General features: G+C 45.7%; 1 protein-coding gene across 4 annotated transcripts in view; it reads right to left on the reverse strand.

The window, feature by feature from the left end:
• Positions 1–21,377, reverse strand: part of COG2 (component of oligomeric golgi complex 2) — a 54,728-nt gene that overhangs the window by 21,132 nt on the left and 12,219 nt on the right. For all 4 annotated transcript variants that reach the window (XM_042960137.1, XM_042960136.1, XM_042960140.1 and 1 more), the window contains exons 2-10: positions 20,651–20,812; positions 19,464–19,529; positions 17,132–17,212; positions 15,104–15,207; positions 12,464–12,572; positions 11,737–11,916; positions 9,947–10,071; positions 5,319–5,445; positions 3,285–3,424 (exon numbers count right to left, since the gene is read on the reverse strand). In XM_042960137.1, the coding sequence (XP_042816071.1) occupies positions 3,285–3,424; positions 5,319–5,445; positions 9,947–10,071; positions 11,737–11,916; positions 12,464–12,572; positions 15,104–15,207; positions 17,132–17,212; positions 19,464–19,529; positions 20,651–20,812 (1,094 nt within the window). The remainder of the gene's footprint in view (positions 1–3,284; positions 3,425–5,318; positions 5,446–9,946; positions 10,072–11,736; positions 11,917–12,463; positions 12,573–15,103; positions 15,208–17,131; positions 17,213–19,463; positions 19,530–20,650; positions 20,813–21,377) is intronic.

Consider the following 21,377-nt stretch of genomic DNA (forward strand, 5'->3'; position numbering starts at 1 on the left):
TCACTTGGCAGAGCTGTGCCTCCCCAGCCGGGAGCCCAGCAGCAGCCCCTCGCGCAGCTCTGCTGGGCAGTTAACTTCCAGGACTGAGGTGAGGTACTGTCGTTCTTGGAAAACGGCAAAAAGGGAGAGGCCACCTTGGGGACCCTTGAGAAGCCGCGCTGGAGTTGGTCCACGCGCGTGTGATGCCCACGGCGCTTGCTAGGGTATCTGTAACAGAGGCGACCCCAGACAGGACGTTTCTACATTCTGAAATCTGGGTTTGGGAGAGGCCTCTAGACCTATCCCTCCACGCATGCCACAGGTATGCAATCATCGCAAAGCGCTTCCGTAAAAATAAAAGCGGCGAAGGTAACACTGCCGGGCGTTGCAATCTCTGCCCCGTAGTATCCAAAGCGTCGCGGGGCACACGTCTACTCCACACACACGCGTACTCGGGGCAAAGGGAAAGCGCGTCGATGCTGCAGAAAGCCCACGTTGCTAGGAGGAGATATATTATGTTCAGCATGTACTGAATGCAATACATCTACGGTGAATGTCCCGGGAGTATACAATATTCTAGAAAGACTTCAATTAAAGATGGCGGAGAACTTAGCCTACGGCATTTCAGGGACTGAGCCTAGTCTCTGCGGAGCCACCGGCTCACTGCACTGGAGACCACTGGGTCATATTTGCATTTACTTTCTTCCTGTGAGAAACTGAATCGTAAACCTTTTTCTTGTTTTTGGAGTTTGTTCATTCATTCTGAGAGCGAGCGTGAGCAGAGGAGGGGCAGAGAGAGAGGAAGAGAGAGAATCCCAAGCAGGTTCCGTGCTGTCATCTCATGAACGGCGAGATCATGACCTGAGCTTAAATCAATAGTGGGACGCTTAACCGACTGAGCCCCCCCCCCCCAAGGCGCCCCTAAACCTGCTTTCTACTACACCTACGGGAACAAGTGACATGAAGGCCAGGCAGGGCATCGGGAACAGCGAGGGGTTCAAGTGCACCCCCGGATGGCGCTGGCTGGAAGGGCCACCTCGGTTCCTAGGATGACGGGATACAGGTTTACCGTCAGACCAGTGGCGTAAGCCTGTTCCCAAGAGAGCAATGTTCACGTTCCTCCCTACGAACATGTCAAAGTATACCACCCCATGGGTCTTGGGCCTCCTTTAAATGGCCCTGAAGTGAATCCCCTCACAATGTAACTCTGACCCTAGTCATGTTTGTGAAACTTCTGGTCGTCACTCAGAGTAAACAACGTGACGCCTGGTAAAAATCAATAGGGCAGTCCTACAAAGTATTATTTGAACTTATTTTTTTTTTAATGGAAAAACAAACATAAGTGAATACAAGTTCCACACTTCGCAACTCAGATGCGATGTTTTACAAATTTCACAAATTTTAAGTAAAATGGTTTACAGAGAAAGGCTCACCGATCCTTTTGATTGCTTACTGTTAAAATCTGGTGGACGTACAAAATCATTCAGGGAACTGGCTGACTTTAAACCCAGCTCGGCTGCCGGCCCCGTGAGAGGCGGCTGAGGGGAGGCTGTGCTGTCGCTGTGGCGTCCGGCCTGGCGAGCCCAGAGCACGCCCCGTAACAGCCACCAGAGCTCCAGGGGGGGCAAGTCCGGAGGGGGGAGGGGCGGGGAGGGGGACGACAGTGCAGGATCTCCAAGGGTGGGGTCACGGGATCTGGGGAAATGACTAGGAAGAGGAGTTTGGAGGCAGCAGGCAGGACTATGTGATGTCACAGTATTGGACGTCTAAAGCAATCTAACTTCAAACCCGGACCACAGAAGAAATGCTAGACATTTCTTCTCCACTGCGGTCATATATACACACACACGTACATACATACATATATACATACGTGTTAGTCCCCAATTTTATTTTTTTTATTTTTATTTTTAGAGAGAAAGGGCACAAGCAGGGGAGAAGGGCAGAGAGGCAGAGAGAGTGAGAGAGAGTGAGTGAGAGAGTGAGAGAGAGAGAGAGAGAGAGAGAGAGAGAGAGAATCTTAAGCCAGCTCCATGCTCACCACTGAGCCTGATGAGGGGCTCGATCCCATGACCCTGGAATCACGACCTAATCTGGTATTAAGAGTTGGGCCTGAACCGACTGAGCCACGCAGGCGCCCCTCTATTGCAGTCTTATACTGTGAAAGAATACTTCACTGTTTTAAATTCAGCTCCTGCATCAAAAGGGCTTCCTGCCCTGGGCTGATCTTCATTACCCTGCAACAACCACTCCCAGTGCAGTCCATGAATACCTTAGAAGAACAAATCCTTCATATCCTACTGAGAGACAAGCTACGTGGTGATGTCACGCTGGCAAAATTAAGCATAAAATACAGTGTGGTATGAGCAAGGGCGCCTCACTAACATTCTGGTAGCTGTGATTTCATTATCAGAAGATGATTACATACATTCTCAATCACGGCAAGCAATTACAATCAAGGGACCTAATCCTTAACGTATTTCCCCCTCTGTAATTTCCCCCCAGAACTCTAGGGAAAAGGACTGCATCCTAATGAATGAAAGCACTCAGCGATTTCAACAAAAAGCTTGCAACTCTTTCCAGACCTTCCTAACTAAAACGCTCCAGTTAATGTCATTCGATGAAGGAACTTACCATGACCTCGTTCAAGACACTCTGCAAAAATGGCTGCTTTCGTCTGTTTTTCTAACAGAACATATGTTGCTAAGAGTTATCCTAAATGTCCCCAGTTTATGAAAGCACTTATTTACGTACGTGGTATCGTCACGACATCTGTTAGAAGTGTCACCATTTTCCAGAACAGAGAGAACAAATGTCACAGATGTCAAAGACATCCAAAAGATGTCAGAGACGGCCAAAATAATAACTAGGATTCTCATAAACCGACTGACGGAACCAGCTGCGAAGAATATGCTTCTCCCCACTCTCAGGGAAAAACCAGCACAGAGAAGCCAACAACAGACCCACGTGGGCCGGGCCTGCTGCCTGACGAAGGCGGGTGGGGAGAAGGGCAAAACGGACAGGCTGCCGCGGACGGAGCGCAGGAGGACGGAGCTGGGCGCGGGGCCCACCTCGGTCCGAGGCCGGGGTCCTCAGCCCTTTAATTACCAAATGGTTTTTCTGTCATGCCAACCGGAACGCCGGCAATGACGACACTTCTTGCACGTTCCCACTTTCGATCTTGTTTCCCAAGGAACGGCACGATCATCTCCGAGGACTGTTTCCTGGAGGCAACACCCTGACCTGGTATTCTAGTCCCATTTCAGAAGGCTGGAGGGGGGGGGGGGGAGGAATAAATCACTGACCTTATTTGAAAATAAACAGGCAAGTTCCACTTATTACTGAAGCTGTGATAGGCGGGATGTGCTCTTAATCTCCTCACGCTGGCCTGTGTTCCACACTGCTGTTCAAATGCTCTTACAAAATCCATGCTTACGGTGTATTTCTAAAATAAGAACAGGCGGAATTTTCACTGTGAGCAAACTAACCAGGAACGAGCACATACAGGGAAAACTGTAATCAAGATAAAGAAGGAGAACACTCTGACTCGTAGCTTCCGGAACTGACAGAGACCTGAAAGGGGTCGCCCGTCCGAGGTCCTGACTTGAAAATTCGGTACTGCCCAAAGCGGGTCGGTGACACGCTCGAGGTTTTACGCAGCAAGCCTCCCTGGAAACCCAGTGCTCTGCAAACGACAGCTCTCGTATTCTCGGCACCCCTAACCTCGTCCACTGGAACTGGCAGAGCCAGTAAATTAAGTGGTATAATTGTCACTGCCACTCCAGAGGAAGGAGTAGAACATTTTTAAAAGGAAAGAACCAAAGCAGGTGAGCCATCACATGATCTCCATAGACCAGACAGCACAAAAACGGACGGGGAGCTACCAACACCATGAAGAGCCGTGGCTGAAACTTACTTAACGTTCATCACCCGCGCGCTGTGCCTAAAACTGTATTCTTTAACGTGACCCACAAAAGTACCCTCCCAGGTTAACTACTGTTATTATCATTTGAAGGATGACGCTTCCTCTTCTATTCAGGCTCACAGAGAATTTACCCAAAGACAAAGCTGAGAAATAGAGCAAACAGCACCCTGGTTGGTCAGCAGAGAACCGCAGCTGTTGGAAATGCGCATTCCTCCGTGGGTCCCCTGGTCCCCCCCCACCCCCCCCCCCAGGGCCCAGGCTCTATGGGGAACATGTGGGGACACTCCATATCCTTCTGGGTCACCCAACCATTCACCGAAACTTCCTCACGTCTGCGCTTGGGCAGGAATTTTAGTTCACTCCACACTACAGGCTTTTCATTTCTTTCAACTGGTTGGGCGAGGTGTTGAGGAGTTGAGACCAAGGTATTATTCATCCTTTGGGGATAAAACTAGACAGACCTCTGCACACGACGAGATGCTAAAGGAACACGAGATATTTCTCTCCTCACGAGAAGCACGTCACAGCCAGACTGAAAGCTGAAAGCATTTTGTGAAAGGAACTGACCGACGCTGTGCTCACTGGAAACAGACCCAGCCACGTTAAGGACTGGCTTAGAATTCCAAAGTCAAAGTTCTGCGAGAAAGTTTCCTTTCTGAGCTGAAACATCTCCTGAGCATAACGTGATCAGCACAACTCCAGAGGACAGCAAAACGTAAAGGGTCTTAAATGGTGAATGCTTAAGACCGCTGTATCATTCTGCTTCTGGGGTCTATTTTTAAAAGCCCTACTGTTTTCAAATAATAAAAATCACTGTCACACGATTCACTGAAAACGATACCACGTGATCACATGATTCAGCATACTGTCACGTCGCACAATTAGTCGGAACAGGGAAGTGGTATTTCTGTGACACTATGGCTCCAAATGTGTCTTCTCGTCTGTTTTGAAGGCCAGCAGGCCCCAGGCTCACCACACCTTACCGTCTGCCTCTATACACTACAAATTAATGAGGATTTTAAAATCCAATCAATACCTTGTTTTCCTTTAAAATTATACCGTACACATTTGCAAACCTAATTTTCCATAGAAAACCACTGCAAAGGGACTGGCTTTTAATGGTCTCGAGGATCTTTTTGAAAAACTGAGAAAATGATGTGCATACATACACATCTTGTCACATTGGTACCTAGGCTGAACCTTACTCTGCATTTTAAAATTATAGTATATAGTCCCAACAGTATCAGAGACTACTACTTGGATGAAACATTTTGTGTATTTTAAGGAAATGCTCACTCACAAACTCAGATTTTTATTTTTAACAAAGCACAGTACGAAGTCTGTGCAGAAAGCATGATTTTTCTCAAGCCTCTGATTAATATCTTTGAGAATCAGGATGATGGAGGAAAAGTACCTCGTGAAATGCATCAGGATTTCCAGGATTAAAAAGCGAAGGCAGTTTTTCTTCTAATCCTCGTACAATTTCTGGCCAGACAGAATTCACCAAAAAATCATATCCAGGAACACTGTTGCCTTTTTCACTGTAAGAAACAGCAACACTTCAGTCAGATACACTGCAACCTCCTATTTACAAAGGGCAAAATTCTACAGTGGTATTTTAACTCAAAGTTCCTCAGCCTAAAACTTACTTCCACCTTTTTAAAAAACTGTACGTCAGTTAGCTTGTTTATAGCCTTCAACTTCCATTTTACTCCTTGATCCCAGTCTCACCTTGAACCTGAACGCCCTCTGTATTCTGACTCCTGTATTTATCACATAGGAGAGCAAGCTAGTGTCAAGGATAAGGCAAAATTACTACATCGAATTGCCTTGGCAGGATTTCTCCCTGGAAGCAGGCTATCGTATTTACACTCTATCTTGGAAAAGAAGTAGTCTAATAACACAAGAAAAGCGATCTTCGCGTGCAGTCTTTTTTTAATGTTTACTCATCTTTTTTTTTTGAGAGAAACAGAGACAGAACATGAGTGGGGGGGCGCAGAGAGAGAGAGAGGGAGACACGGAATCCAAAGCAGGCTCCAGGCTCTGAGCTGTCAGCACAGAGCCTGACATGGGCTTGGACCCACAAAGTACGAGATCATGACCTGTGCTGAAGTCAGACACTTAACTGAGCCACCCAGGCGCCCCTCTTTGCATTGAATCTTAATACCACTAAGCTCTAAAGCCCTGGAAATCATGCTAATTTGCCAGTTACTAACAGCTTCGTTGAAGATTAAGCTATCTCTAAGATTACCTTCAGTTCTCAAATTCTATGACTATTCCATGTAAAATCTTGATTCCAAATCCTGATGCAAAAAAACTTGTCACAGTCGTGTTTTTTTGTGTATCCATGCTTTATTTTGCCTTTTTTTTTTTTTTTAAGCAAAAGTCTAGACTCTGGATTTCTAATTCAGACTCAGATGAGAGGTAACACTGAGATGAAAGCATTCACTCAGGAGCCAGAGTACCTGGGTTCAAATGGTGGGCCTTTTACCCTGTTTTGTTTTCTTCATCTTTAAATTGAGATGACAGGATGGAGATCATAGCATCTTCAAATGGGTTAATATTTGTAAAGCATTTAGGCTTGTGCCTAGCATACAGGAAGTGCTGTGATAGTAGGGCTTAAATATATAAGTAAATAAATAAGTAAGGCAGATTGCTCAAGTTTTCTCTTGCACTTAAAGACACAAAAATAACTTCTAGGTAAATACCATCTCACTGAATGCTCAGTTTTAAGATAACTTTCTTTAACAATGGCCAGCAATTCAATATATGGTCTTTTTTTAAGTCTTTATTTAGGTAATCTTCACAACCAACGAGGGGCTCAAACTCATGACCCCGAGACCAAGAGTCGCACGCTCCTCTGACTGAGCCAGCCAGGTGCCCTAATATACGATCTTATTTCGGCAAAACTGGGAGTTTTGTAGCTAAGTTGCAATATGAAATTGGGTATTGAAAATAAAGAAAAAAGGGGCGCCTGGGCGGCTCCGTCACTTAAGCGTCCGATTTCGGCTCAGGTCATGATCTTGCGGTTTGTGAGTTCGAGCCCTGCATCGGGCGCTGTGCTGACAGCTCAGAGCCTGGAGCCTGCTTCAGATTCTGTGCCTCCCACTCTCTCAAAAATAAACAAACACTTAAAAAATTAAAAAAAAAAAAAAAAAAAAGAAAACAGAGATAAAAGCTTTCCTAATTTTCCTCCTTAGCAAAAATTGCCAGGAAAGATAGGTTATCCAGGAAGCCATGCCTTACTGGCCAGCAAGGGCTACCAAACAATCTTACTATAGTTAAGTACTGGTAAGAAATCACTGGCCGGTTGGAGGAGGGCTGGGGAGGGCCAACAACATGTCTATTTCCCACATACCCAATTCCACACCTCGCAGTCTCTACTTTCAGCCACGCTAAGAACGAGCTCTATTAAGGTACCTGGAGAAGAGAAGAATAAAACTGGGAATTTTAAAACTACAGATGCACAGAATATAAGCAATATCAAATGACAAGATCCCCTCATCCCCAAAGCAAATTATCTACTTAAAGCCCCAAAGAGAAAACTTACATCTACAAGATTAACAGCTGAAACAGATGGCTAATGAGAAAAACGAATCCACATTCTCTGGAAGACAGATCCTGCATGCTGCTGGCACTACAGATATAAAAGGCATATACAGAGGGCGACACGAGGGAAAAAGAACAGAACGTGCGAGGGAAGCACCGAGAGTGGGGAATCCTGGAGGCCGGAGCCGAGCGAGGGCAGGTCAGGGCCAGCAGGACAAAGGTGCCTGAAGCAAATGACGACCTACCAACGCACAGATTAGATTCCCCAACCCTCCGAGGCTTCGACGTGAATTCTGCCACGCTGAAAACTATGGAAAGGCCTTCGCAAAGCTTTGAAACTCGGCATTTTCGGGACCAAGGCTGCCCTTGTCAAATCTAATGACTGTTTTGTTTCACAATTGCGGCTTCCTTAGTTTTACATCACGACTTCTACTGAATTCTCACCCCAAATCCAAATCCAACTAAATCTTCACGATGACTAAACACAAGCGGCAAAACCAGGCCGAAATCATGCGGTGGGAATAGAGAGGGTACTTCAAAGGTCAGGTGGCATATAGTTTTTCTTTTTCTTGTCTTTCCAAAGAACAAAAATTCAAGACCAAATGCACTGATCGCCTACTTCATAAAGATCTGAGACCTCCTCTGCCTTTCTGACGATGAAAATGGACCAAGTCTTTCATTTTGCAAACACGGGGAAGTCGCTAACTTCAAGACACGGTGACAGGTGAGGAAGGTGTGGGCAGCGTGGAAGGAGAGCACACCTTCAGCCTCTGGGAATGACCCCTCCACAGAGGTTAAGAGCCAACATGTACTGGAACCGAGGACATGGTGAATGCTGAACACCAGGGGAAAGCGGTCTCTTGAAGGAAGTGGTATCTGAGCGGGAGCTCAGATGGAGGTGACAGGTTAACCAAAAGCCACAGGCAACGGGAAGCGCAGGAGACAACGAGGAAAACCACAGAAGCCCCCAGTACAGATCTTCCTTGACTTACGACGGAGTTACATCCCAATAAACCCCACGTAAGTTAAAAATATCATGAGCTGAAAATGAAAATACACCCAACCTACTGAACATCAGAGCTCGGCACACCCTACCTAAAATGTGCTCAGAACGCTCACAGCAGCCTGCAGGCGGGCAACATCACCTAACACAAAGCCTATTTTACAACACAGTGTTGGCTACCTCACGTAACTTGCTGAAGCCTATACTCAAAGTGAGAATCCGGATGGTTTCAGTGTGTCGGTTGCGGACCCTCGTGATGGCGTGGGTGCCTGGGAGCTGTGCTCGCTGCCACTGCGCGGCATCACAAGAGGGGATCCTACTGCGTATTGCTAGCCCGGGAAAAGATCCAGATTCGAAGTCTGCGATATGGTTTCCGCTGAATGCGTATCGCTTTTGCACCATCGTAAAGTCAAAAAGTCCTAAGTTGAACCGCTGTGAAGTCAGGGATCTTCTGTACAAGTTGTGTTAGGGAAGGTCAAGTGCTATAGTTTGGCCAGGGACCATAGTGGTACGGGGTGGGGTTGCGGGGGCGGGGGTGGGGGGTGGAGTTCCACAGTAGAAAGGTCTACAGTGTCGAGAACCACCAGGACCAGAGCATCAAGGACCTCACGGGCTGTGCCAAGAAGACTGGATGTTCCTCTATAAGCAACGAGAAGCCATTAAAGACTTACGAAGGTGGCAGAGCTCTGGGCGGATATGACAACCAAGGGCTGCAATGAAGGGGGACAGGTGGAGCCAGGGAGGCCAGGAGGGGAGAGCCTGTTATTCCAGAAAACATGACAAAGGCCCGGACCAGGGCGATGGTGAAGTGGAATGGGATATTTATGAAGCAGAACTGGAAAGTCATGGAAATTAAGTAAAAGGAGGGGAAACTGAAGACAACCTTAATCACTACTAATATAAAACTTATTGAATCAAGCTGAGGGGCGCCTGGGTGGTTCAGTCAGTTAAGCGTCAGACTCTCGGTTTCAGCTCACGTCATGATCTCGCAATTCCTGAGTTCAAGCCCCGCATGGGGCTTGCTCTGACAGAGCACAGAGCGGAGCCTGCTTGGGATTCTCTCTCTCTCTGCCTCTGCTCATGCTCGCTCGCTCGCTCGTTCTCCCCCTCTCTCCTTCCCTTAAAATAAACTTAAAAAAAAAAAAAAAAAACCCAACTTGTTGACTTAAAGCTGAATTGATATTTATAGACATCAGAATAATGGAAGGAAACCAATTTTGATTTCAAACCCGATTAAGGAAGAAGTATAGAGAAGGTAAAAGGGGTTTTGGATTCAGAGAAATGCAACCTTCAAGATTAGCTCCTACTATTAGTTCCATTACCTAGAAACCGAGGCTAACAACACCCGCCTCATGGCATTGGTAACAATTAAATAGGAAAGCGCACGCGTTCCCAGTTCAGACAAGACAGCCAGTAAGCAGTACCCACTGGGAGCCACCAAATGCAATCGCCGAGCTGAGCTGACCGGGAAGCTCAGCAGTTTCAGTTACCTGGAGATGGCCCCTCCCGTGACTTCTCGAAGAAGGCGGCAATGGTGAGGAACAAACTCCAGGAGCTTATCATACATGATCTGAAGGCCGTTCGGATCAGACTCAACAATCTGCTCTACAATCACCTATCAAAAGGAGCATCATTTGTTTTAAAGCACCTAAAAGAGAAGTATGAACTATATACTACAGAGGAAAGAACAGAGAAAACCTTAAAAACACAATTCCTCTCTGCCCACCCTCCTCCCCAGCTGACATGCCTTCGAAACAGAAGGTAAAGCACACCTTCACTCAACATCGGCTCCTAGGGTTAGGGGACACAGCTCTGACCCAAGGGAGACACAGGCTGGGTGACAGAGACTGGCCTAGAGCCGAAACACCACACACACTCATCTGCTTCCCGTCTTGGGCTTGAAAGCAAAATACTGTGTGTCCCGACAACAGCTCTGTACTGCCTTGACCTCGGCCTAGCCGACCACCACCAGATTAGGGAAAGGGTTGGGACAGAGAATGATGGGAGAAAACACATTTTATTTTACTTTATTATTTTATTTTCTGTGGGAAGGTTGAGAGTCAAGAGGTAAAGAAAGGACAAGCACACAAACTTAAAATACAAACGTGGCCATCGTCCCTTTAATATGCCATTGAAACTTAAAATATTTTCTTAATTTGGCACATTAGATGCGGCTCAATGAAAAAAGCATACATTAGGAACTACCCTACTTTCACTTACGGATAAAGCATAACGTAGTTAATCGGTCTTTTTCATCCCCACAGAAATAGCCATGAAATATAACAGGATACACACAGGGAACTGGCAGATCATTTATTTTTAGTGATCCTAATGAAGTTGAGAGGCTTACTGAAATTAAGCCTTAAATTTCACTTTTACCAACAGGATTCACTGTCCCATTTTAAAAATGGAAGGCTTTCATCCTGAAGTCACAGGGCTTGGAAGCTTTGTACTTACTGGGACAGGAAGAACATTCACACTGACAGGTGACTGCAAGAGGGTCTTCAAACACTGAGGACTGGCTTTATGGCTTCTATCGGTTTGAACCAGACGAAACTGCCATTTTCTAAGCCGGAAATTGTTGAATGTTGGCAACCTTGTATGATACGACCTATATTCTGGCTCCTCAAAGGCAGGATATACTCCCTGCCTGTAACTTAACTATACCCCGATAGGTGAAGGGTCCTGGACAACCAAGTTCGGGTTTAAGGTACTAATCTGCCAACAAAAGCCCTTCATCTTTGAACATTCCCTCCTTCCCACTTCCTGGCCTGGCAGACTCCCCCGTGGTTTTCAACACTTAGGTCCAATCTATTCTGGGAAGACACCTCCCTCGCGGACTTTCCAAGCTCACGGGGCTGTCCACACACTCCGCCACCAGGCACGTGCTGCGGAGCGGTCATCGGCCTAACTGTTCTACTCCTCTACCCTGGCAGTGCAAAAATGCTTTTTCACAACCTCACTGACGTAGAATTGACACAACTTAAAACTGACCTGCAAATGTTTGGATCCGGACCTTCTCCCTAGGCAAGACCCTCACCCCTATGGTATTAGGATGATCCCTGGGTTATGACATCACTAGAGAATACTGGAGAGCATGCTCGGTTCCTGGCACTCTGACTGTAAACAACGGGGGGACCGAGCTTTTCCTACAACTGAGAGTGCGGTAACTATGAGACTGTACAGAAAGATCTCTGATCTATCCCCCCACAGCCAGTGAAGAATCCAAGTCCGAGTAGATGCTCTAGGAGCGTCTGAACGAAGACACGAGTGCACACACCTCATCCACGTAAGGTTTCACTAGAACTTGACCGACTAAGGCCTCGGCATCCCGTGTCTTGTCAATTGTGGCATAGGTCCGTAGGCAGTGCCGTATTATATCAACGTTGGAAGTCTGGAGACCTTCTAAGAGCAGGCCTTCCAGTGACTGCTGTAACATGGCTGTAATGCCGGCTATCCGCTGCAAGCAAAAACAGCTGTAAGGAAAGTTCCAGGTAGACCAATTGCTAAAAATTCAAATATGTATATAACAGACCTCCTATTCTACTAGAATATACGTAAGATTAAAAGATTAACATTTTCTGGAGAGTTAACAGTGAAATCTCTTCTCCCACGATTTCTTTACAAGTAAATCTTTGCTTCATCTAAGAAATGACAAAGTTATTTTCTTCTTAAGCTACAGAGTAAATCCGACAAATGTGTTTAAACCCAGTCAAGGGCTTTGGGTAAATTAATTCTGACTACCTCGTACAATGTGTCGAGTTACATGAAATTCAGAATTCATTTTACTCGTGTAATTTGGAGAATATGCTTGTGACTTTACGCAAAATCTCTCCAACATGACATGAGAGAAGCAGGGTCCCCAGAAACCAAAACTGAAAGAAAAAATTCAACGTTGGTTTCAAAGTCCTCTACAGCAACAATTATCAGGGGCAATACGAGATTAAACTAAAATCATCCAGCAAATTCCCAAACAGCAAACTGTGAAAATCTAAACCAACACTTACCGGTCTTACTTTGTCCAAAAGAGGCATGCCTTTGCTTTGAACAGCATGAAACTGTAGCTGGTTAAATTCTGTGGCAATTCTCTCCAAAATCTGTCCAGTCAAAAGCGGGCTAGTAGAGACAGTTACAGAAATTTAGTTCCCAGAGTTATTTAATTTCCAAGAGACGATATCACCCAATTAGCAACAGTGAGGCTTTAGCCACCCACGGTGTCGTAACTTTTCTTCAGGGTGTTTTCTCCCACAGACGCCTTGTCACAAGGTGAAAGCTAACATACCTTCCGTGCTGTGGATTTTCACTACGAGCCATAAGCATAGCATGTTCTAGGTGTGGTGGGGAGGTCGTCACGTATAAGCAAGCCACTGACAATGCCTGGCCCCAGCCACAGGGCCCACACGAGCAGCAGGAGCTGGACCGGGGGAGTGTGGGTGCAACTGCGTGTTTCCACCACGTTCCTCAGGCTCTCCCATTCACGAGTCTTCATCTCTAACCCCCTTCTCTCTCTTGCCCTATCCCATCATTCATAGCCGAATCCTCCTCTTCTCTACCTGCCTCATTCTCCCTCCTTCCAAAAGACCTCTAATACGTCTCAGGCACCAAATCCTGTTGTCCCTTCAATAAACTCAAACTGGCCCTCTAGCAGCAATAAATGCAACACCTCAAAGCAGCTTCCTTTAAATTTGCGTCTACCAAAGAGCAGAAAGAGCAATCTACATGCTCCGGGTCCTACCGAGAAAACATGCATTTGTATCGGCTACCACGTGTAATAAACGTACTCCCCCTCCCTCCAAACACATTATAAAGCATCAACATCACTTAAGAGGAAGCTGAATAGTGAAAGATGAAAACCATAAAGGCACTGAAAGTACCTGCTGGGCTTTTCTAAGGCATCCCACATCTCTCGAGGCACAAGCAGGCAGTGAGGGGAAAACCCACACCATCAGGAAATACAAAACACTATATGCAGACCAGCAGTGATCCACCCGGCCCTGTTTCCACAGCATCCAAACCAGCGTAGAGGGAGAGTGCCCAGCGTGACCAACCCCAAAGCTGAACCTCTAACTTGAATAACCTAGCGTGGACGTGTTGTTTACCAATTATCTCAACGTCTCCTGGCCTAGGAAGCATGATCTATTTACTATTCACCAACGTGGCTCTAGCTTTCCTTTGTCTACAGCTCAAAGCTGCTGTTCAAAAGGAAAGGAAAAAGCCTCAAAGGTGATTCTGAGCAAGAAAGAGCATAATAGCTATTACATTAAAGGCAGAATTGCCAAAGGAACAGTATTACAGAAACAGAAACCACTGAGGGATTTCTATCAAAGGAACACAGCAGGAACGAGCAAAAACAAAGAAAACTGGAAGGCGTGCATCGGAGCGAGAGAGAGGCCGGATGAGGATGCGGCTAGAGGGACCGTCAGCAGAGAGCAGAGCAGCTGAAGACGAGCCGGTTCCACCAGACGGATGGGAACGGACGTTCCCGGGGTCTCTGATAAGTGACGAAGGGGTCAGGGGCACAAGGGCAGTGGGCCGAAGAAACACACCCGGCGGGCAGCGAGTACCCATTTCCACGTCTGGATTATGAAAGGAGGCAGAAACGGAGGACCCGAGAACCCCCTTCCTTTGGGATGTCTCCTTTCTTTACTCCATAATGAGAGATGTGGAGCGTGGGGTCTCTGGGGACCCTTCCGAATCTAAAACATCAGTTCCTAAAACTAAGAAATCCCCATGCCTTCTTGGTGGGACCAAGCCTTTGAACTCTAGGTATAGTCAGTTTGGCTGTGGGTGGTGCTGCCTCAATGATCCAGTATTCCTCGTGGAAAAACGCTATAGCTATCAGGGTGATTTCAAAAAGACAGCTCACGTTCAACCCAGATTTCCTAAGGGGGAGGGCCTGTGTATGCCAGGTATGGCTGACAGTCCTTCATTGGTTGAGACAACCTCGCACGTGGGGTTGCTGTCAGCCTTACACTCCAGGGGACACAGGGCAGCGAAGGACCTGGACTCGGGCTCCCCAAGCCTGTGTTCTTCCCACTGTTCCACAGCGCGTCCCGCTGGTGCCGCCGTGCTCCGGCAACTCATTTTCCGAGTCCCTCATCTACCCGGCTGATTGAAAATTCACACTAAGGCGGCGGTAAGTCGCGGCGTAACACAGAGAGCGGTCATCTTTTTCTGATTTCAGAAGCTTTTTCTTCCTCGTTCGTGCATTTCACCTAGACGTGCCCTATACTGTTTCCGTTAACGATATAATGCTGGTGCAAAACACATCAATGGTTAATACTCTGGGCAGGTCTAGAGAAAATCTGAGAAAGATGAAGGCTATACCTTGAAGATCAACAAGGATTTTGCTAGCTCTTTAGGGAAGGGGATTCCAAGTGTAAAAACTTTCCACGGGAGGCACACTGCCTCTGACCCCCAGTGTTGGAACTACATGGCCTAGGACCACAAAGGGTTTAAAATGACGTATAATAAACTTTACCATCTCGTGCGCTCTACTCTCTGGAGCTACGTTCGAAAACGCTAAGCTACAGACTTGGGTTTTCTCCTTATTCAGAAATGAATTCTAACTAAAACGAAACCAAACAATATTTAAACTGGATGTGAGGTATTAATTTACGTGCTGTTTAGTAAAAAAAAATACTTACCTGCTTGCTTCTAGTACAGATGTTTCTTTAGAACTTTGAGAATTTAAGATTTTTTCAATTTTTTCAACTGATCGAATAACTTGTATAAGCCTCAACACGCACATCTATAAAGATAAAAATTAAGCAAACAAAAAAAGTTATTATAATGTTTAACCTTAATCATCTTGTTTTCCATGCTAAGTGCCAGAAAATATAAAACCAGAAAGAAGTCAAGTTTGAATATATAGAGCATCCTACATTTTGAATATTTCTATAAAACACTGAATTGCCAAGAATGGAAATCTTAATTTTGGCTTTCTGGAACAAGCATATTTCAATATTCTACTGCAAATTAATAGTAAAAAAAAAAAAAAAAACACAAACAAAAAACCCCTAGACTTTTGCTTTCTCATGCTCTGTACTCTTATTTCTTCTTTTTTCCATCCTGAATCTCTCTATGGGCAGTCCATTTATTTTCTTATGGCCCTTTCTTCACCTTTTCAGTTTCTGATCGTACTTATCCTCTCGGTTTACATGTGCATGATGTACACCTATATGCCCTAGTGTCAATTCATTGAAGGTATTTTATGCTACAAATATTGCCAAGAGGTTGCGGGATGTTATAAAAACTCTTATCCTGGGGCGCCTGGGTGGCGCAGTCGGTTAAGCGTCCGACTTCAGCCAGGTCACGATCTCGCGGTCCGTGAGTTCGAGCCCCGCGTCAGGCTCTGGGCTGATGGCTCGGAGCCTGGAGCCTGTTTCCGATTCTGTGTCTCCCTCTCTCTCTGCCCCTCCCCCGTTCATGCTCTGTCTCTCTCTGTCCCAAAAATAAATAAAAAACGTTGGAAAAAAACAAACAAAAAAAAAAACAACAAAAACCTCTTATCCTTAAAAGAACGAAAAATACAAAGTCATCCGTTAAACAAACAGTACCTGAGAACCCCTCCTGGGAGCTAGACATTCTTCCAGAGAGTGGGGACAGCAGTGAATAAAACTAGAAAAATGTCTGCTTTCATGAAGCTTACAGTCTTGTCTAGAAACACACCACATGAATTCTTCGGACAAAAGCTGGGAGAAGATGTAAAGGAGAAATAGTCTCTAAAATAAGCTTCTTTCTCCCCCGTGAGATTTAAGAAAACATGCTAATAAGGGGGCACCTGGGTGGCTCAGTCAGTTAAGCATCTCACCGTTTGTGAGTTCGAGCCCCACATTGGGTGAGCACGAGCCCCGCTTTGGGTAAGCTCGAGACCCACTTCGGGTAAGCCCCATTTCTCTCTCTCTCCCCCTCACTTGCTCCCTCTCTCTCTCAAAAAATACTAAAAATAATAATAATAAAATATGCTAATAAATACACGTACAAAACACTGGATAGTCAGAAGTCTGGAATCCCAATTCCAACTCTGCCCTGACATCCTTATGATCACGAATACAACGAGGGCTGTGTGGAACAGGTGTCGAGGATGAAGGCGTGCCCTTGCTGTGATGAGCACCGGCTGACCTAGGGAAGCGCTGAATGACTACACTGTACACCTGAAACTAATATAACCCTGTATGTTGACTAACTGGGATTCAAAAACTAAGAAGAAGAGCTAAAACCAGAGCATAAACAAAAAAATCAGGAAATAAAATTAAAATCCAGGGGCACTAAACAGTAAAGGCAGTGCACGCAGACGTGTATTTAAACAAGGGAAACGAAAAAAGAAACAAACATGGCCGAGCATGAGACAGCAATACTCCGCCTTTTCTAGAACAACTAACCTGCAGTAGAATACAGGGGTGGAGAACATTTACATGGCTGTTAAACCACCAAGTGCTCCACTGACATATTATTTCTTGTTCTGGAAAAAGTGAGGGACCTTGAGACCATGTGGGTACCTCCAGAATCCCGTCTTACTATTTCAAGTAGATAACGTGACATTATAATGCGAAATATGCACATGCAAAAGAGCTTTGAAAACAAAGCTGCATAGTACTGACTGACAAGCATGAGGGGACACGAGGAGGGGACACATAACCGGCACGTAACGTGGGAAATCTACTGAGGGATACCTTTTTCTTCCTGATGTCCTCTTGCTTACACATCCGTTCATCCACTGCCCGAATGCCTTCACTGACAGATGACCTGAGGCTCTTTAAAAGCATAAACAAAGTATGTTGCAGAAACTGTTCTGTAACATGATCAGGTTTATACATTTAATTCAACCTCACAGAACTTAATACCTGCAGACCAGTATTATGCAGACACTGACAATAACACGAAATATCAGACACAAATGTTGTTGAGGGTACTCACGATTTAGGGGCAAAATGACATAAAGCCAGGGTCGCACTGTATTAACGGCCAGAAGAATAATAATACATATACAGTGAATGTCATGGGTGGTCAGAGTGGAGAACAGGTAGTCTGAAGCAAAGTACAGAAGAGTCTGGAAAAGGGGTGGGACTCAAACCCGGCTCTGAAGCCGTGCATGGGCGGAGAGAGGATCTTCAGAAGACAAGAGGTAAGAAGGTGTAGACGCGTCCACACTCAGGGTCACAGCCACGCACCCGGGTGCGCTGTCGGCTTCGTTTTGGAGAGAAGTAGAAATAAGGGAGGGGTCAACTCAGGAGGACTTCACTCAGATAAGGGCTTTAGACGGGATTCCACACATTCTGGAGAACTAGAGAATGTTGACGCACTGACCTATCGTAGGTCCTAATATTTTGGAAATATTAGGAATCAAGGAGTAAGAACAGAATGGCCAGGAAAAGGGAGAGCTCACAGGTGGAGAAAGAGGGCCGGAAGCTGAGGAACGAAACCAGGTAGAAGACAGGAATTAGAGCCAAAACAAAGGTTCACGGAAACAGCTGGGATAAACTGGACACATCACAAAAATTCTACAGAAAGGTGAATTATTTCACTCAGAAAACATCATGAAATACCTACTAGATGTCAGCTGTCGTGACAGCACATGAGGATACAACAACGAAGACAGAAACAGTCTTATCCGTTAAAGATCTTAGAATCTCTTAGAATCTTAGATCTGGTCTCTGAGTCGGGACCAGAAAAGAAGGTCAGGTCTGTGGCTCATTAGGACAAAAGCAGCTATAAAGACGGCTGTGGAAAAGGAAGGGGACACGGTGCTCACGGGGACGAGGCAGGACGGGAACCTGTGTGCGAGGCGAGAGCAGGAGTCAGCGGAGCAAATCTACCTTTGGGGAGAGGGGTTTCAGAGAAGAGCGGAAGGCCAAACGAAGGCTAGGCTCAGGGGACACCACGGCTATGGGGCTGGGGGAGGAAGGGGCACACCAAGGAGGAGGCAGGAGAGACACGCGGCAGCAGGCGTGGAATCCAATAGTGGACCACAAAAATCGCTCTTCCCTTCCGGGGGAAAGCACCTCAATAAGATTTTGTAACATTCAAACGGGACATAAACAAGGAAGAGTATTAGCTAGCTCGAGGCACGGCTCCAAATTTCCCTCTTCTATGAATTCTTTCCTGCCTACCCCTCCTCTGGGCTTCTCAGCACGGACATTGCTGGGACTCCACGTTTTTTCCAGCTCTGTCCATGCACCGGGCCTTCCCTTGGATCATCTTCCATTTCTAGTATCTCCTCAGGTTCCAGGCATCGTCTTATGGGCTGATGCACGAGGCCACTCAAGCTAGGGGTGACATACCCAGGACAGGACGGTGCAGAGCACCAAGTTCACAACGGTGCATCCAAACGGAGGGGTCGGGGGAGTGGGGGGGAGGGGGGACAAGTCAGGGCATCGACACAGACTGGGGGGTGGGGGAGGACAGACGGCACGGTTTTCTGTTGGAAGTGATGCCCTAAGTTCCCCTCCGCTGTTCACCAGGTGGAGTTCCCATTCCCAACGTCTGGGAGTGGGGAGTTCTATTCCCACAGCAGGGATTTTCTCAGAGAAACATTATTAGATATTACATCTATATCATCTTTTGGTTACATGAAGGATTTCATAGCTTTTGTGGACCAGTCTGGGAACCTGACCGCATATACATTACTGTCTGGGCGGGGAGGGGATACTTACAAATTAGGAACTGTTCAAATGAGCCATTCAGAAGCTGGAAACCACTTACATGGGAGTAAGGTGGCATTAATAAGTTGAATTTGGAAATATTCTTCCTCTCCCCTGACATTTTAAGGCTGTCTACTCTGAGAATCTGTGTTCTTCAGATCGAACATGTTTTTTAGGTCATAATACCACATGCAAAAATAGAAAATCATTTACAACTTTTCTGAAGGCAAATACAATAATCATGAAACCATGAGAAAACAACCACCGCACCACGAGCTGACAGATGAAAGGAATTCTTCTTGGAGAAGGCAAACGAGGACCACATGCTTTCCAGCAGCTTGTTTTATACTATGTAGGGACTTACCAAAACTTCTTCTCGTAACTGTCCCAAAGGCACAGAAAGCTGATTGAGGGCCTTGTCCATGCCAACCTAAAGGCAAAATCACGTTGGCACACACACATCACAATCAGGAATAACAGTGAAGTATCTTTTAATGATCAAAGCAGTACTAGACTTAAGTTATTTTTTTGGTATGACTGTATTTTGCTGAGTAGTTAAATAACGGAAATGTTACTGTGCCATCAATGTTGTTCACAGAATACGAAAAAAATCTGTTGGTATACATGAAACTATACAAACAAGGGAAGTCCTAATAAATGAAACCTTCAAACAATTTGCCTTTAGATGCCATTTTAAATGAATGTGAAAAATTGTAACGGAAGGGGCACAGCTATCTGTCCGTAATTTATGATACCCAGCCAGTTGATGTGAAAGGCCAACGGGCTATGTGTCTCCTAAACATCATTATAACCCTTGAGAAAAATCCAAATTAAACAGAACAGAAATCAAATTTTCTGGGTTTCTAATCCCACTGGAACATTTATGTTAGGGGTATATTTCCCAAAAGCAAATATGCCTCATTATTTTAATGCTTCTTGAAATCCCCACGGAGCTGCCGACTTTCGGCAGATTTAAAACAAAATGAAGTAAGAACAAGGGGACTTTTCTGCAAATATTATAACCCAAGCATTTCTAAACAGCTTTCACAAACACTTGACATGCTCACTACAAATCATTCTTATGTTTTTATAAAACCACGCTTTCTAAATATCAATACTGGCCCACGTCCCCTCAACCTAGCTCTGCCTAACGCATCCACCTGAAAGTAAGTTCAACACTTCCTTCAGAATAGTTGGTATCTGCTCTTGCAAATTAGCCTCAACCAAGTTAAGACTTCAGGGTAATCACTTAGCAACTACCAAAAAACGACGACTCCGATGTTCTTATCCTCTGCTGTTGACTTATTTACTAACGATTTCAAAAAAATAATCAAGCTAGAGCGGCCTGAAATGAATTTAAACACTAAAACCAAACAAATGCACACCAAACAGTTTAGTTATTTTACTCGTGAGCTTAGTAATCTCTTTAGGTTTTTTTTTGGGGGGGGGGGGCGGCGCAGGGGGAATCGACTGAAAGCTTCCTTTTAGAAATCTACACTCCACTCTGAAGAATAAATATGGATGAGAGGGCCTTGCGGATTTCCGGCTTACCAAGTTTGTGGACAGGTTGACAAAATCCGCGTAGTCTTTGTTGATGAGCTCCACCATGGCTGTTTTGAGGAGTCGGTAATAGAGTTCCAGGTCACCTCTCAGTTCCTCCAGCTGCACGCGCTTCCGGCAGTCGGACACGAAGTGATCCACGTCGAAATCTTCCTGAAACATCAAACCGCAAAGAAAAAATGATCGCCAGTGATATCACATTCTACGTATAAAAATCAAATCGGAGACAGAGAGAGAAACGCCATTCTACTCATTTAGAAGGGGCTCTGCGGCTGCGCGGGGCGGGGGGGGGGGGGAGTGTCTAGGGACACACAGTGACACCAGGGCGCCTGCTCACGTCACAGAGGTGTGGGAAAGGGGGCCCCACCAAGAGCATTCTCTCCTGCTGCCTAAGTTCCACAAGGGATTTTTGTTTTTTAATTATACATTTCAGAGGCTCATCTCAAAACAGGAACAGCCTTTGCTTCTTTATTTTAAATGTGACAAATGCTCATGGCAAACTTTCAACCAATAAGGAAATAATTATATTAAAGAGTGTAAAAAATCATCTGCTCTCTGAAGCTCTACGGATAAGCACTGTTCACGTCGCCCGCCCACCTACTATTTAACATTGTGATTCACATCCTCCCAGACTTGTTGTATTTTGGTCTTTTCTCTTTAAAATGTTAAGTTACTTTTTCAAAAGTTGAGATACAACGGACACATAATCTTTCAGGTG

Source organism: Panthera tigris, chromosome D2 (genome assembly GCF_018350195.1).
Source record: "Panthera tigris isolate Pti1 chromosome D2, P.tigris_Pti1_mat1.1, whole genome shotgun sequence".
In the NCBI taxonomy this organism is placed as follows: Eukaryota; Metazoa; Chordata; class Mammalia; order Carnivora; family Felidae; genus Panthera; species Panthera tigris.